Source organism: Heterocephalus glaber, unplaced genomic scaffold (assembly GCF_053883595.1).
Source record: "Heterocephalus glaber isolate CG9 unplaced genomic scaffold, H.glaber_assembly_v1.0 deba00001497, whole genome shotgun sequence".
Lineage (NCBI taxonomy): Eukaryota > Metazoa > Chordata > Mammalia > Rodentia > Bathyergidae > Heterocephalus > Heterocephalus glaber.
The window spans coordinates 27,055,977-27,072,546 of record NW_028258320.1 but is presented as its reverse complement, the minus strand read 5'-3'; the positions used below and the strand labels follow the sequence as shown (position 1 = coordinate 27,072,546).

At 39.4% G+C, this 16,570-nt stretch overlaps 1 protein-coding gene and 1 long non-coding RNA gene across 25 annotated transcripts in view; one reads left to right on the top strand and one right to left on the bottom strand.

Moving 5' to 3' along the window:
- Positions 1–16,570, bottom strand: part of Ank3 (ankyrin 3) — a 515,763-nt gene that overhangs the window by 109,775 nt on the left and 389,418 nt on the right. For 10 of the 23 annotated variants that reach the window (XM_087185521.1, XM_087185526.1, XM_087185520.1 and 7 more), the window contains 3 exons: positions 14,973–15,045; positions 14,644–14,706; positions 3,144–3,197 (listed from right to left, as the gene is read on the bottom strand). In XM_087185521.1, the coding sequence (XP_087041647.1) occupies positions 3,144–3,197; positions 14,644–14,706; positions 14,973–15,045 (190 nt within the window). The remainder of the gene's footprint in view (positions 1–3,143; positions 3,198–14,643; positions 14,707–14,972; positions 15,046–16,570) is intronic. The other 13 variants (XR_015440538.1, XM_087185534.1, XM_087185515.1 and 10 more) reach the window with 2 other exon arrangements.
- LOC147825613 (uncharacterized) overlaps positions 4,775–16,570 on the top strand; it is a 43,566-nt gene continuing 31,770 nt past the window's right edge. Inside the window, exons 1-2 of one of the 2 annotated variants that reach the window (XR_015440543.1) lie at positions 4,775–5,313; positions 5,460–5,548. This is a non-coding gene — a long non-coding RNA (uncharacterized LOC147825613). The remainder of the gene's footprint in view (positions 5,314–5,459; positions 5,549–16,570) is intronic. The other variant, XR_015440544.1, reaches the window with a different exon arrangement.

Sequence of the window (16,570 nt, the reverse complement as noted above, 5' to 3'; positions counted from 1 at the left end):
ATAGGGGCAGGGATTTAGCTCAGTGGCACCACTTCTGCCTCGGAAGCACAAGGTCCTGAGTTTGATCACCACTACTGCAAAAAAAAAAAAAAAATCTCAGTCATAGTAGTTTCAAGGGCTACAAAACTGGGATAAGGCTGCCCCTACTCCAAGAGTTTCTGTTGAGATTAAATGAAATAATGCACAAAGCAGGGGCTTTATCAACGCTGTGACTATTCTTACACAGCTTTCTCCAATGCCCAAATACCTGCTTGCATGAACTTATATAATTAGCACTTAAACTGTTACCATTCCTACCAGTAAAGACAAAAGCCAACAGCAGCAGGGAATGTCCCTCCTCTCAGTTACTTACACAGGTCCTGGCTTGTACAGGTGTTCAACAAATATTTGTTTGAATAAATGCTGTAAATGATTGAACAATAACAACAAAAAGATCCGCTCTTTTTTAAAACGTTCTATAATTATTGTGCAGTACAATATACTACCGTATCAAAGAAAGGAGGGAGATAAATTGTAGTGAGTGAACTGTTAACTGCGTTTGTGTGTGTGTTTGTTGTTGTTGTGTTAACTGGTTTTTAACCCATCATATAATCTAAAAATATTTTGTTTAGTGCTAGCTTCTAACCAACAGGTAAAAGCTAGCCAAGGTCTTGAAAGATGCCTTCCCCACCCCCACCTCCACCAAACCATGTTTCCCTCTTTTCATACTTTTGTGTAGAGCCCTTACCTGGGAGGCAAAAGTTTTATACAGCAAAATTCAAAGAAAGTGACTTTGCAAGACTTCTAAGTCTGAGTTCAAAGAAATTTATCTTCTCAGGGTCTTTTGGTACACTGGTTAGGTAGAGGAAGCCAGTCCACTGTCAGAAATCTGAGTACCATGAGCCTACGGTGTTATAAAGAAGCTCAAGTGAATTCTTTGATGCCGAGAGGTCAGACCTTTGAATGAAGGCACCATCTTGGACATCTGGTCATGTTACTCCTGCCTCAGCTGCTGACGGCAACATCATGAAAGAGCCCAAACCAGCTGAGCCCAGTTAACTCACAGAGCCATGGGAGATAATAATAAACTGAACCACCAAGTTTAGAGGTGGGTTATTATTTCTATCACTGGGCTATATTCCCAGCTCTGTTTTAAATCGTATTTTGAGACAAGGTCTCGCTAAACTGTCCAGGCTGGCTTCAAACTTGCTATGCTCCTGCCTCCTGAATAGCTGAGATTACAGGCTTATGCCCCCATGCCTGGCTAGGTTGTTGCTTTGTAATAGATCACCAAAGACAGACAGAAATGGAAATGATGAGGTCAAAGGTAAACTGAAGAAGTCCTACACTGGCTGCCTAATTCATCCCTAATAAATCAGGAGTTAGCTCTGTAGTACACTCCATGATTCGTACAGACCAAGACCAGAAGCACAGTGGTCAGTGCTGTTAGATAATGCCCTCTCTGTCTAGTTTTGAGTGCCGATGTTCTTTTTGTTAATCCATTTCTGTCAATAATATGTCAGAACCTAGAAAATGTTTTAAAGAGAACACAAAACTCCCAAATCTACCTTGATCCCACCATTAACCAAATAATAAAAATGCCAAGGCAGGCATTACACTTCCCTTTCCCAGCTCTTCTCTTCTGGTCTCCCTTACATGGTTGATTAGGCTAAAAGATTTGAGTACCATAATGGCCCATTCACAGCTCCATACATTTGCTTATCAGGAAAATAATACCAAATACAGAGAAAGGTAAAGAATATATTAAATAATTACCAGGATTGTGGTGAACCAAATAGGTGTCCCCTTATTTCTTTTTAGATTTCAAGCCAATGGTCCAGTATATAATTTGATACATGTACTCCTACTTTCTTGCAATCTTCATTATGTTTTCTTATGATCATTTTTATGGTGAGTAAAGGAATCAGCTCTTGGTTTAATATTTAAAGGTGTTTTCCTGCACTAGGAGTGCTCTTTCTCTCTCCTCCTCCTCCTCTTCCTCTTTCTCTTCCTGTTTTCCCTCTCTCTTCCTCTTCCGGTAATTTTCTTCTAGTCTTTTCCCATTTTAAAACCACTACTTCAACATACTTTTGTTGCTTTCCAAAGAACTGAAAGTTGCTTTCTCTTCTGAGAGGAGACTTGAATCATAAAGAGAGTCCTTTAAAATAACTATACCAATTATATTGCTAAATTTTTTGCTCAGAAGTGCTTAGCTCTTCTGCAATACAGAATATCCCCAAGATATGTAGATTATAACATTAAAAAGCTGAAAACACCTCCAAATGAATAAATACTGCAGTACAAAATCTTCAAATTACATATTTTTAAAAGTTTGATAAATGAATAAAGAGGAACATAATTGCTATTCTCTGATTCATTAGTTGGCTTTTTAATAGAACTCAGTGAATACTTCTCCACATAAGCAGCTAATGATCAAACTTAGATGAGCTAAATTTATTGCTACTTATTCTTTAAAAAGTGACTTTTGTGGGGGCTGGGGATTTAGCTCAGTAGTTCTGCCCCCTCCCTCGCAAGCACAACGTCTTGAGTTCGATCCCCGATACCAAAAACAAACAAACAAAAAGTGACTTTTGATCATATAGCAAAGAGAGGAAATGAAAACTACCAGGATAAGTGATCCTTTAAAACTTCTAGTCTACACCATAGGGAAATGAGATCACATCATTATAATCAACACTAATATTTATTGAGCATTTACTATGTTCTGGACACTGTACTTAGTGCTTTGTATATACAGTATCATCACATTTAATTCTCACATTGTTATTAAAAAGAACTAATATCTGTTTTAAGCTCAATAAAATCCAGACTGCAATGATGGAATAAATAATCCAAGATCATATAAAATATGGAAAAGATGGGACTCAAAATCAATTGGTTTGACTGTGGAGACCTACTTTTAAACTACTGTAGTGTGTTGACTACAGAAAACTTAGAATATTATTGAATACATACTACCAAAAATTGTTAATCAAAAGGTAATCTTCATGGGAGCAGGAGGTTTTGTATTTTTCTATTATCTGCTGCCTAGAATAGTACCTGGTCCATAGTAGGTGCTCAATAAATGTGTGAATGATTGAAAATTCAATGATTGCCTTTGCAGAGGAAACTGCATTACTGAGATAATGCTGAGGGAGACTTACTTGTCACCGTAAACTCTTGTACCTTGGGAATTTTGTACCATGTGCATCTATCACCTATTCAAAAAATGAATAAAATTAAAAAAATATAGGGACTGCAGAGAGGTCATACAGACTAAGTGTTCCATCCACCAGAAATACTGTTATGACATACATAAGCCTGCCAGGTAGACATTAACATGTGCACGAGTGGCTATCCAGCAAACATGGAGAGGAAACACAACTTTATGACATTCTCCTTCACTTCTATGAGAGGCAGGTCAGAGAAAATGAAATTCACAAGGTACAAAGGAAGGAAGAAGATGTGTGTTACGAAGTGGTATTTCTGGTAGCTTCCTCGTGCCCTGAAGCAGTATTTCACAGCCCATAGCTTGCATCAGATCACCTGAAAATGTGCATTCCTAACACATTTCCAAGTGACCTTGGTGCTGCTGCTTCAAGAACCACACTGGAGAACCAAAGTATAAAGGAATTTTAGAAGTAAATAACAGTTATCTAATGATCTTATAGAATTCAGTTTCTATTTTCCAGGCAAGAATTGCTAGGATTAAAATACTAGCTTCCATAACTAAGTTCAATTAAAGGAGTACAGTGTTTCTCAAATGTGGATGTGTACACAGTGTTTGTGTCACATGGGGAACTGGTTAACCTGCGGCTGCCGGGCCCACAGGTCCAGGACAGGCCTTGAGTTTCAGCGCAGGTACCAGGCTCTGAGGCGACTGCAATGCTGCCTATCTGCAAACCATACTTCAAATATCCAGAGGGTGGAGCCGGAGCCAGCCATTGCCTTTTGGTAAAGAAGACCAGGACACAAGCAAATTTTGTGCTGCTACTACTTATTTGGTGCTTTCTATGTGACAGACTGAGCACATTTTATGTGCATCTCCTTTAATCCCCAACTCTGTGGTACTACTCTCCCCCTTTATTCACAAAGAAACATTCAGAGAGGTTCACTTATTTTTTAAAACTTGGATGTGAGGCTAGGAGCAGAGTCTGGAATGGAACCCAGACAGTCAGACTGCAGAATCCAGACCCTTCACCTTCACACCATGACAGGAGAGTTCAAATGAAGGCATCACGTTAGACTGAGCAGATTCAGTAGATGTTAAACAGAGGGTGTATGAGTAAAGCAGAAAGGAATAAAGGACCATTCCCAAATAGAGGGCACAGCATAAGAGGGAAAAAAATGGGAGAGTTCCCAGTAGGGCAAGGTTTGAGCTGGTGGAGACTCAGTTTTAGCGCCCTTGAAATGGGCCACAGAGTAGCAGGTGCCATCCAAGTGGCAAGCATAGGCCTATCAGTGGGTGGAAACACAGTCATTTTGACTCATTTTTTTTTAAGCTGAAGACTCACACTGCCAAAACCCTTGCTTATTCTCTCATGCTCTCCTGCCCTACCTTAAAGCAGGAAGCAGGATGGTCATAGCTATCTGACAATAAAAGGGAACTGCCATTCAATGGCACCCATTAAATGCCAGTGAGTGTTGTAATTCCTTCATACACATTCCTTCTCTTCATCTCAGCAATTTTATGTGAAGGGGTTAATAATGAGAAATGAGGTCCAGCATGTTTTAATTGCTGAAGGTTCAGAAAATACAGAAAACTTGGAGAAGAAAATGCTTTCCATCAAGTTTAAAACCTTAACAGAAAGATTTATATGCAATGCAACATGTAGACAATACACTTTCAACCTAGAGAATCCAAATAACTGTATTTACTCACATGACTTTTTCCTTGACCTCCTCCTCCTATTTTGGTTCTCAAAAAAGCAAGGAAATAGGAGTAGGAAGAAGAAACAATGTGGTAAGATTAGGACCCTTATCCACTCACACTTTAATTCCAAAGGTCCAATTCTATCCTGGAGCCATGCAATAGTTAATGGAAAAGTTACTTAGATTCCAGAGCTGTATTTCTTCTTTCATTTTGCAGTGTAGAGCAAGAGCCTCTGTTAAGCCAGGGTACTGTGAATATTCTAAGGGGCGATACAAGGCAGGAAGCAGTGTGTGGAAGATAGAGTTGTGTCATTTACTTCAAGAGCTCCTGTGTGTTCCTGGTACTCCTGGGTTAGGCTGGAGGGCCAGAGTGGCTCTGTGGTCCAGCCCAGGACTCAGGAACCCTCTGGACTTTCTGGCATGGTTGGAGGCTCAGAGAAAAGCTGACAGCCCACCTTCAAGGTAAAGAATAGAATCTCATTCTGCCTGTTGCCTCAGTTCAGAATGAGCAATTGATGGGAACTTCCCTAAACCTTTCATTTTCCATCTTTCAAAACAAACAATAAGCACCGGAATAGAATATTTTCTTGCTTTCCTTCTCAACATAGGTGATGACTTGGGTAAGTGGAGGAAACTGATGCACCATGGATGAAGTACCAGACATTAAGAAGGCTGAAAAGTTGTATTCCCATGCAAGGTAAGAGGTTCATGTACCCTGCGAGGGACAGCCATCTGCTACATTCTTCTTTCCTCTCCCTGGCTCTCTGTGCTCATGAGACCCTGGCTTTGTGGGTGGCATTTGAATGACAAAGTATGCACACTTCTTAACAGTAAATTGCTGTTTCCCAAGGAACAAATGACTGTCTCTGTTCAGGTTATTTTTTTCAGAGTCAAAGTCAATTTGATTCTTCATTTCTAAACATTTTCTGTTCATTGTGGCTAGATATGCTTCTTTTTAAAAGTTGCATAGCAGTTTACTGCTCCTTAACCAGGGCTTGTTTCTAAAGTAAGCATGCATGACTCAGTGTTGGAACTTTTCCAGATGTAGCAATAAAAAAAGTGCCCTGTGATCTTGGTTGGGTTAATAAACAAACCCATCCCAGAAAGGAAAAAAGATTCAGTGTCTTTTCTGCAAAGAGGTAGAAGACAACAAGGTTGAGACAGATGCTATAATTTTTTCATGTTCTCAGCCCTAAAGTAGAAATTCTCCATAGTCATCTAAGTAGGAGTAGACAATACACTGACTTGGTCAAATAAGCACCTAAATCTTTTTTTTTTTTTTTTCCAGTACCAGGGATCAAACTTGGGACCTTGCACTTGCCAGGCAGGCGCGGTGCCACTGAGCTAAACCCACAGCCCTAAGCACCTAAATCTTAAAGCAACACAGAAGACAGTACAAGATTACTTTCCCTGGTCCCATGATCTAAAATATATGGGACTTGGACTAGACAATGAATTAATTACTAGCCACAAACTAGCCCTGTGAAATCAGGCAATAAAATACTGGTTCCTACCTTCATAGAAATCAGGCAGCTACATTTGAGGTGACAGCATTGTGCCACTCACTGGTTCTTGTATTCATCTTTCCTTATCAATCCATCAATCTATCCTCAACCTCAAACCAAGACCTTCTTAGCCTCAGCTCTTCATTACAGTACCCATGCGCACAACACAGGAACACATTCACTCTCCCCAGGAATGTGCAAAGAAGTACCAGGCACTTTTCCCACTGAGTATACACTGTGTAAACAAGGATTTGGCCTGTTCCTTCTCTTATCCCCAAGTTGCCTATCATTAAGGCAGGCAATAAACACCCATTTATTGGTTTGTGTTGCCAACCTATAACCCGAAGATGTAGACAAGGCAAAGACCTGGGGGGCCTCTTCTCTGTTATCATCTTCACTCTGACTCTGGTGATAAGGACTCCTCCTGCATGTTGTGACATCTTCCCCTGGCCTCCCTAACTGCTCACTCCCAGCTGCCTTCCCTGGACCTTCACTCTCAGGGGTGACAGTTCTTGGGCTCACCTTTTCTCTGTGTGGTAAAGATTGGACTGTCAGGGGGACAGGGATGAAAAATGGTCAGCTTAGGACCTACTTCTACCTGAGGCAGGTCAGACTTTTCAAGTGGAAAGACAGGAGGAAGAGAAACACTTTAGAGGAAGAAGTAAGTAAGCATATTCAGAATTACAACTTGGTTTGGACAAATGAAAAATACCAGCCTATTATTTGCAGTAAAGAGCTAGCCTGCCAAACTCCCAGCCACCTGTACAAGTTGTTCAGCTCCTCATTCTGTCTCCGTTTTGTGGTGAGAAAATACACTTGCTATCTGCCCCTCCTCAGGATGTTGTGAATGGATGTGGCTCACCAGGGGTGGTCATCAGGGGTTCTGCGATGGATGTGGCTCACCAGGGGAGGTCCCCGGGGGTTCTTCTGTTACTTGTGCAGTTTAGAGCTCCAGGAAGTTTCTCCTGTGGCTTCATTGGAACCAGCTTTTCCAGTTCTTCCCAACGGCCCTCACCACTTCCTCTCCAAGTCCTTCAGCTTTCATTGCCTCTTCAGGGTCAGCATAATGAGTTTTCTAAACTGCTTCCCTTCCTCCCTGTGCTCTGCCTTACCTGGGTCAGTCCTGGTGTCATCTCCACCCCTAGTCATCAGCCCGAATGCTCAGCTCTCTAGTGGAGGCCTTCGGTTTCCTGTCTCTGATACTGACCTATGTGCTTTCTGAACTTGGAAAGTCTCTTTCCAACCCCATTCTCTACCTCCCCTGCAATTTCTGCTTGTCTCTATTCTACTTACTCCTTAACAAGCTTTCCTAGCTCCTTGGTGAAGCCCTAAGTAATCTCCCCTTCCGTGGAATCTCCCTACTGTGTAATCTGTTCTCTTCTGGCATCTCATGGAGGAGAAAGTCTAAGCATGAACTGAAATCCAGCTTCCTGTTTCCACAACAGTGTAAATCTCAACAAATATCTTAAACTCTTTGAGCCTGATTCCTTAATGTAAATTAGGCCTAAAATTCTCAAATAAGGGCTTTAAATTAGGACTAAATGGAAATTAGGTGTAATAATCATACTAATAATGCTCTCAAGTACTTTGAGAGAATTAACCAAGATAAAGTACCAAGTAACTAACATTTACTGAGATCACATTGTATGCTAAATTCTAAGCTGAATTTTTATACACAATCTCATTTCAAATTTAAGCAATCCAACAGTTATGGGGCTCCTGTGGACATTACTAAACAACACTTTTGTTACAACAGAGATAAAGCACAAAGGCTCTGCATATCAGCCCCAGCACTGACTAGTTGTATGATCTTGATCAAAATTCCCAATCTTGTTGGAACTTATTTTCCACATCTGTGAAATGAAAATAACAAAAGCTGAGGCAGGGGGAATCGAAGTTCAAGGCTAGCCTGGGCCACTTAGTGACAGCCTATTTCCACATAAAAAATATTAAAAAGGTCTGGGGATGCAGCTCAGTGTGAAGGCCCTGAATTATCCTCAGTACTGGGAATAAAAGAAAGGAAGGAAGGAAGGAAGGAAGGAAGGAAGGAAGGAAGGAAGGAAGGAAGGAAGGAGAAAGAAAGACAGAAAGAAAGAGAAAGAGAGAAAGAAAGAGAGAAAGAGAGAGGGAGAGGGAGGGAGGAAGGGTGACTGTAGTTCAGAGAACCCCTGTGAGAATCCAAGTGAAAGTGTACATAACTGGATAAGTATAAAAAAATCACAATTTCAAAAGGATATTAATGAAAGAACTTCTGTGTTTTAGAATTAAGGCCACTGTCTCAGTCCACAGAACTTTTTTTTAATCTGGAAATTATTTTGAATTCATTAACTATTTTTAAGGTGTAAATATACCTTGGGAGGATCTTTACAAAGCTATTTTGCAGTTCGCCACGTGCCATGGACTTTCTCAGCCAAAAGAGGGGCGGCAGGAGGCAGAGGGAACACAGGTGCTGAACTCCATCTTGCTTGTTCTTAGAAGCCCCACACCTTCCCCTTTCCTTGAGTCTCCCTGCACTGCCACACTACTGGTCAGACTTGATCGAAGCTCTGCTTCGTGCCAAGCACCGTACTAACTTCTTACACCTCAGAGTAAGATTTGGTCTTTGCTTCTGGCATTTCAAAGTGACCATGTTGACGCTAGCGCTGAGAGACGCACGTACCCATGCAGTGTGTATTTGAAAGGCCAGTTTGAAGCAGTGAAGAAGGCTAAATGCATGATTTAAGAGGTATTCCTAAAATCAAAAGTTTCCAGGGAAGAACAATTCAGCTATTGCTAAGAACAATGACATAATCACCACCTCCCCCTGCATTCACCTGAGACAGCCAATCTTCATGCTTCTTTCCAGATATACTAAGCTAATAATATAATTGTCCTATTTCTTTACCAGGATGATTAGGAGATTGGAGCAGCAAGATAGCGTTAAGCATTTGGCAAGAGGTCCCATTTTCCTGGTGGTTTTCTTGATATCCAGTATCACATTTCCAAGAATAATTCTTCTTACATTTTTGTTGTTGCTTTTGGTAAGTGGGACTTTTTTTTTTTTTTGTACTAGGGATCGAACTCAGGACATTGCACTTGCGAGGCAGGCGGCAGAACCACTGAGCTAAATCCCCGGCCCCTTAGGTGGGCTGTTTTTGAGACAGAGTCTTATTATGTTGCCCAGGCTTTCCCCTAACTCCTAGGATTAAGTGATTCTCCTGTCTCAGCTTCCTGAGTAATTGGAACTACAGATGTGTGTTGCCAGCTTCTTCCTACTTTTTGAAGTTTGGATTGTCACAAGTCAAATTCTATTTATTCTTTTCTAATGGAGAATATTCTGATATGTTTACTAAAATTACTTGAAATGAGTTCTTAAAATCTATCCAAAATAGTATTCATTTTACTTGAATTTCCATCTTGTTCTGTCTGCATATTTCTTTTGCCCAAACAGAGGAAGGTAACATGCTTCTATTGTTGCTTGGTTGCACTGTGCCTGCCACAAGCCCAAGGTCCTGAGTTCAATCCCAGGTACCACAAAAAAAAAAAAAAAAAAAAAAAAAAAATTATCTAAGAACATGGTTTGTTGTTTAAATACACTTTTTTTTTTTTTTTTGGTACGAGGGATCAAACTCCGGACCTTGCGCTTGTGAGGCAAGTGGCAGAACCACTGAGCTAAATCCTGGCCCAACATTTTTCTAAAGAAATAAATTATACTCTTGGGTTCTGCTATGAAAATGGAGCTCAAGTTAGACATCTAAAAACCACAGTGCCATCCCCGTCTTCTGGTCCAGCTCTGCCACTAACCCTAACCCCACACCACTCCCTGTGTATGTGGGCTTTCCCTTCTCACCAGTACCCTGGCAGGAATGGGCTTTCAGGATCACACCCATCCCTCAGTCTTTGGCATCCGTGGACTGGTCTGCCCTGGCTTCCACTGGGCACCAGATGTGTCACAAAGGGGAGCAGGACTTTCCCGCCCTTCGTGTCACTGTACTCTCTGCTGAACCGTATTGCCTTATCTTATCTCAAACTTACACCTGCTGGATAATCATTACATCACAGATGCACTGGGCCTATTACTTTTCTCTTGTGGTCTTTCTGTGGTGCATTTGATTCTGAAAGAGATTTTGCAACCTATCATATTTAAGTAATTTGGATCATTCTTCCTACAAGGGTTTGTCTCACTCAACTGTTCTCATAAACCTATGCAACAGAGTTATATTTCATAGACCTGCCTGTTCGGTTCTCTTTTGCATAACTTAATTCCATTTCTCATTATGTCACTTCTATAGTCCGCGTCCCGTCCTGTCCTTTCCTTTCCTTTCCTTTTTGTGGTGCTGGGGGGGTTGAACCCAGGTCTCACTCATGCTAGATAAGAGCTGTCCCACTGAGCTGTACTGTCAGCCCTTCTACAGTTCTTTAAGTTTGTAATTACGCACTAACCTCTAGAATACTGCAAGCTAAAATAACATTTAATACTTTTTTTCAATCCATAAAATACTTTTTATAGAAATTTACAAATGATGATCAAAGGTGAATCAAAACCACTATGAAATGCCCTCAGAGGGAAGCCACACTAGAAGCCAATTTGGACCTTGATCTCCATATTCTGTTCTGCTCCCTCCCCATTCTTGCTCCCTGGGTGTGCACATAAGTCCTCCTTTGCTTGGTTTCTATCCCCCCTCCCCTTCTGTGCACACCTGCGCTTTCCCCCTCTCTCACATTCTTTTTAACTAAAAGCTGAATTGTAGAATATAAGAATCTAGCACTAGAACCAAGATGGTAATTTTGTACATAAATCCAGGTGACATGGGACAGAGACAGGAAGATGCTGAGGCACCTGCACTCTCCTCCGTCCATGGAAGAGCCCTGCTCACCCCACCTGTGCGTCTGTGAGCGCACAACCCCCGAGCTAAGGCTGCTAGGACTGAATTCTCCCCTCCATCTGCCCATGCTTCAGCCTTTGTTCTGTTCTGTATCTCTGGTCCATTCTTCCCCTCAGTCATTAAATGATAACATTGTCCAGACTTGTTTTCCTTAAGTTTTCTTGAAAATAATCCAGTCATCCACCTGTACTACATAATTTCTCATAGCAGATTAAAGAAAAAGAGGAGAGAGGAGGAGGAAACAAAGAAGAAAAAGAAGGGAAAGACTACTTTTAGCATTACTCATTTAATATCACCCTATTTTTATAATTTAGGATTATAATTTTATTTTCCCATATTACAAAACAATTCTTTCCTCCCTTGAGATAAGCTGGCAGCATATATTGCTTTCAAAAGCTGCTTATAACCTCAGTATCTTAGGATACTATTGTGATGCTCTCTCATGAGTTCTTGCAGATGGGCTTACTCTCCTCACGTCCGTGGTTTTGTGGAAATGAACATCTGCCACTGCTCTGTGAGGCAGCACTAAACTCAACTGGGGTGACAACCAAAGCCCCGGTGAGACCATCAGGCAAGTGAGTCAGAAGTCACAACTCTCATTAGAGTTGCAGGAGCCCTTTTAGAATTAAAATTCCATAATGATTGGTTTTAGGGATTTGCAGTAATAGAGAAATGCTAATTTATGTAGCAGAGAAAATCATCAATTCATGATTGGGCAAATGTGGCTTGGCACATTTAGGGACCTTGGTTGAAAGTAATATTAAAATGAATCAAATTGTCTATTATAACCTCAAACACATCTCAATCTTCAGTGTCAGATTTGTAATCTTTTATGGAGAAATCAATAGCCCCACTATATTTTGCTTTGATCAGACTACATCTAGAACATTATGTTCAGTTATTGCTACCTGAATTTAAGATGGATTTATATAAGTTGAGACATGCATAGGAGACCAGCTAGGCTGGTGAGGAACAGTAGGAGGAGGTGGAAATCATATGCAATGAGGAATAAAAAAGACTAAGAAGAAATAGGAAAACATTTTCGAATTTCTGAAGAATTATAATATGAGAAAGGCAGATTTCATTCTAAATACCGATTAGAACCCAGTGCCCTCATCAGCTTGGTCGATTATAATATAACAGAGCTACAGGAAGTTCAATAAAATGAAACTCAATAGAATATTTAAATATAGTTGTTTAAACTGGATCAGGCAGTTTGAGAATTAGAGAATTGCTATCATTTGGGTATTTAGGCAAAAGAGCTCCTAAGCAAATGAGATTCTAGCATGAAGTGTTCATTCAGATAGAGTGACCTATAAGGTCAACTTTTCAAGATCAAGCTCTATAGCATGATGAAATCAAAAGTCAAAAAGCAAGAGACAAAGATTTCAAAGAAAGATGGATGAAATGAGATTAAAACTTGTCTATTAACTTCAAATTTGCAAGTTGAGGTAAATATAAAGTTAGTGACTTTCATTTCTAGTTAAATAGGTAGATCGAGTATATTCAAATTTAGAGATTCAAACTTTCTCTTGTTTTGAAATTATTTTGTTAGTTGTCCATTTATTACAGGTTGTTATGTAGTCCATTCAAACTTGGCCTCTCATCAGTGTGACTAACTTTGCATATTTGTTAAAAGACTAATAAATTTTTAGGTCTGTGATTGTCATATTATATTTCATATAATTTTATTTGGAAAGCATACTTTGGACACTATGTTTTGTATGTGTATATATCCATGTGCGAATACTCTTTTCTACCTTCTGCATTTGGGAAATCTGTTACAGTTTGGACCTGAGGTGTCCCCCAAAAGTTCGAGTCTTAAAGGCTTGGTTTCCAATCAGCAATTTTCAGAGGTGGGGCCTTGGGGAGGCAGCTGGATCCTGAGGGCTCTGACACGTCAGTGGAATGATCCATTTGTAGGTTCATAGATTAATGGCTCTTTTTGGAGGGGCAGTTGTTATAAAGGTGAGCACTCCCTTTTTGCTTATTGCCACCATGAGGTGAGGAACTTCCTGTTCCTGCTGTCATCATGTTTGGCCTCACAACAGGCCCAAAGGTGAGGGCCAACTATGGATGGAAACCTTGGAGACCCAAAGTCCAATCTTTTGGTTTTTTATGTTGATTTGCCCAGGTATTTCATCCCAGAAACTGAAGGCTGACTAACACAAACTTACCCTGAAATGTTGCATGAGAATGCACTGAAATATAATATGACAGCAACACATAGTACTCTGTAAGTCCTAAAGAGGACACAACCATTATGCATTTGGAGATAGAAGAGAGGTAAATATAGGGCTCATGTTTAGAGAAAAAGAAAGAAAAGTGAGTAAAAGTCTTTAAAATTTATCAGAATAACATTTATAAACAATGAGGTAGGTCCTTCCTTGGTCCTAAACGACCCCAGGGCATTAGCTGTTCTGGTTCAAATGGATGGTACAGTAAGATAGAATGTAGTTTCAGAGTCAAATGATTCAAGAGATTTAAATATAATATAGACTCTACCACAGAAAAAACTTCTTTATTTCACTGAAACTCCAAAATTTTCCAGCCTTATAGTATTTATTTACTTAAATGCTATTTTTCCAATGGAGTTTTCATATATGCCAGTTCCTGTATCAATGAATATGCCTATCGATTATGATTTAGTCAAAAGTATTGTTTTTTAAGTAAAGTACAAAGCAATTAAATTTCTTTAAATATATGAAGTACAGCTATAATCATATTTTGATCTCTTATCAATTCATTGTTGAAAAGTTTATATTTTGAAAACAGTAGTGTTCTGATTGAGTTTTCATTATCAGTTTAAGATCAAAAGCTGCTGATACTGCAGAGCTTAGAATAAATCTTAGACTGGGCCTTTGGTTCTCTACCTACAAGGATACTTTCTTCTTTTCTTTTGGTACCAGGTATGAAACTCAGGACCTTGCGCTTGCGAGGCAGGTGGCGGAACCACTGAGCTAAATCCCTGGTTGGATACTTTCTTATTTAAAAAAATATTTTCATTATGAACATTAATCAGTATTCCTTTTTTAGGGTCAGGGATTCAGCTCAGTGGTTCTGTCGCCTGCCTTGCAAGCACAAGGACCCGAGTTCGAGCCCCAGTACCAAAAAAAAAAAAGAAAGAAAGTATTCCCTTTTTAGGTTTGAGATATAAATAATAAAAATATCAGTTTTCAGCTTGCCAGGAAAGAAAACAAAGTAATCCAAATAGTTAGTGATAATTTGTTTTTTAAAGATGAAAAATGGGCTCAAAGTGAGAGAAGACAACCAGGAATGCTAAATATATACTTTTTAAACAATACATAAATAATCTCAAGACAAGAAAAGTTAGTGACTCAAGGAAGTGTTATATTTCAAAGATAAGAAATGAAAGATAAAGTTGGTAGTTAAGTTTCATCACAGTAAAAATTTACAAATACCTTCTTCAACATCTGAGATATACTCGCCGTCACTAAGCATCTCAGGGGCGTTGGCTTTACGAACTGCATGATTGAAGCGAACAATGTAAGTGTGTGAAAAATACATACTCCTGATACCACAGCAAAACACTGCAATATTTCCAAAAACATTTTTTACAATTAACTTTATTTTTTTTCCAGTACCAGGGATTGAACTCAGGACCTTGTGCTTGCAAGGCAGGTGTGGTGCCACTGAGCTAAATCCCCAGCCCTTACAATTAACTTTCTTCAGGAACTACCAAATATGCAGGCACTGATAATTATGATGTGGTCCAAAGACATTTTCATACCTTCATCATCAGACATATCAAGAACTTCATTCATGGTTTCTGGAACATTCATTTTGTGCTTCTCTGTGACGGTCTAGAAACAAAAAAGTCATCACATTAGTGGAGTGAACCGCACATTTTATTTATTTATTTATTATTATTTTTTGTGTGTAGTACCAGAGATCAAACTCAGGACCTTGCGCTTTCGAGGTGGGTGCGGCGCCAGTGAGCTGAATCCCTGGCCCCTAGACCACACATTTTACAGTAATGATTTCAGTCTTTCTAATTAATCAATTGGTTTCTTATGGGACTTATTTGTTGGATATCTTGAAGCTTCCACACATAAAATAATGTCAACACTTGCTCTCCCTCAGTAGCATGGAGGTCCTCTCCTATACACAGAGGAGTTGTCCAAGGGGAAAGAATTCTAGCAGGAAAGCTCAACAGCATGAAAGATACAGATCTTTTCAAAAGAGAAGAAAGTTATCCTAAGACAAACCAAATAAATGGTGAGAAATATGCCTTGGGGTTGGAGATTTAGCTCCATGGTAGAGCACTTGCCTGGCAAATATGAGGCCCTGGGTTTCAGTCCCTAGCACTGGGGACTGAAGAGGAGAAGAGGAAAAAAGAAACACACCAAGCCTTCCACTTGTTTTGTCTTCTCCTCCTAGGTGTACCTTTAATTCCCAGGATACATCATGAAAAGATATTTTAGAGGTAATACAATTGCAAGATCATTTTAGCCTCCAAAGATTTTAAAGAACATTATATTACAAAGCAAATGCCTTACTGATTCTTGTACTTACTCTTTGATAATTTTATATTAATATGGATCATATCCATGCAAAAAACACCATCAGCATTACTTTTTTTTTTCCAGTCTGGGAATTGAACTCAGGACTTTGAGCTTGCCAGGCAGGTGCAGCACCACTGAGCTACATCCCTGGCCCTTATCAGCTTTACTTGTTAAAAAACCTTTATGACCTCTATTACACCTTCATTTTAAAAATTCTGAACATTTGGACATTAAAAATTCTGAACATTTGAACATTGGAAAACTAATGGTACAAGGGAAGGTGAACATTAAATGTTAAAAAATTGAAAAATAATGTAGATTGTTAAAACTAAGAAAGGGCATAAACTCAATGTTTCTTCGGGCTAAATCTTAGTAAATGTAAATTATATGCCCAACCCCAATTATTGTGTTGAAATAAAGCATTATTTGGTGCCTCTTCCAGAACAGAATACTACAATTGAGCAATTTTAATGATAAGCTTTTAATTTTAGAACACTTTTAGATTTACAGATACATTGTGAAGGCAGTGTAGAGTTCCTATATATGAACCCCATACTAAATTGCCCCTGTTAGTAAAATCTTACATTATTATGGTTCACTTATCACAATTAGTAAACCAATGTTGATATGTTATTAAAACTTATGATTTCCTTAATTTTTGCCTAACATCCCTTTTCTATTGTAGGATCATACAGAGAGCAGCACACATTGTATTTAGTTGTCATGTATTGTGGGGCTTCTCTAGGTTCTAAGAGTTTCTCAGACTTTCTTTCTTTAGAATGGCTTTAATGGTTTTGAGAAATATTGGTCATGTGTTTTGTAG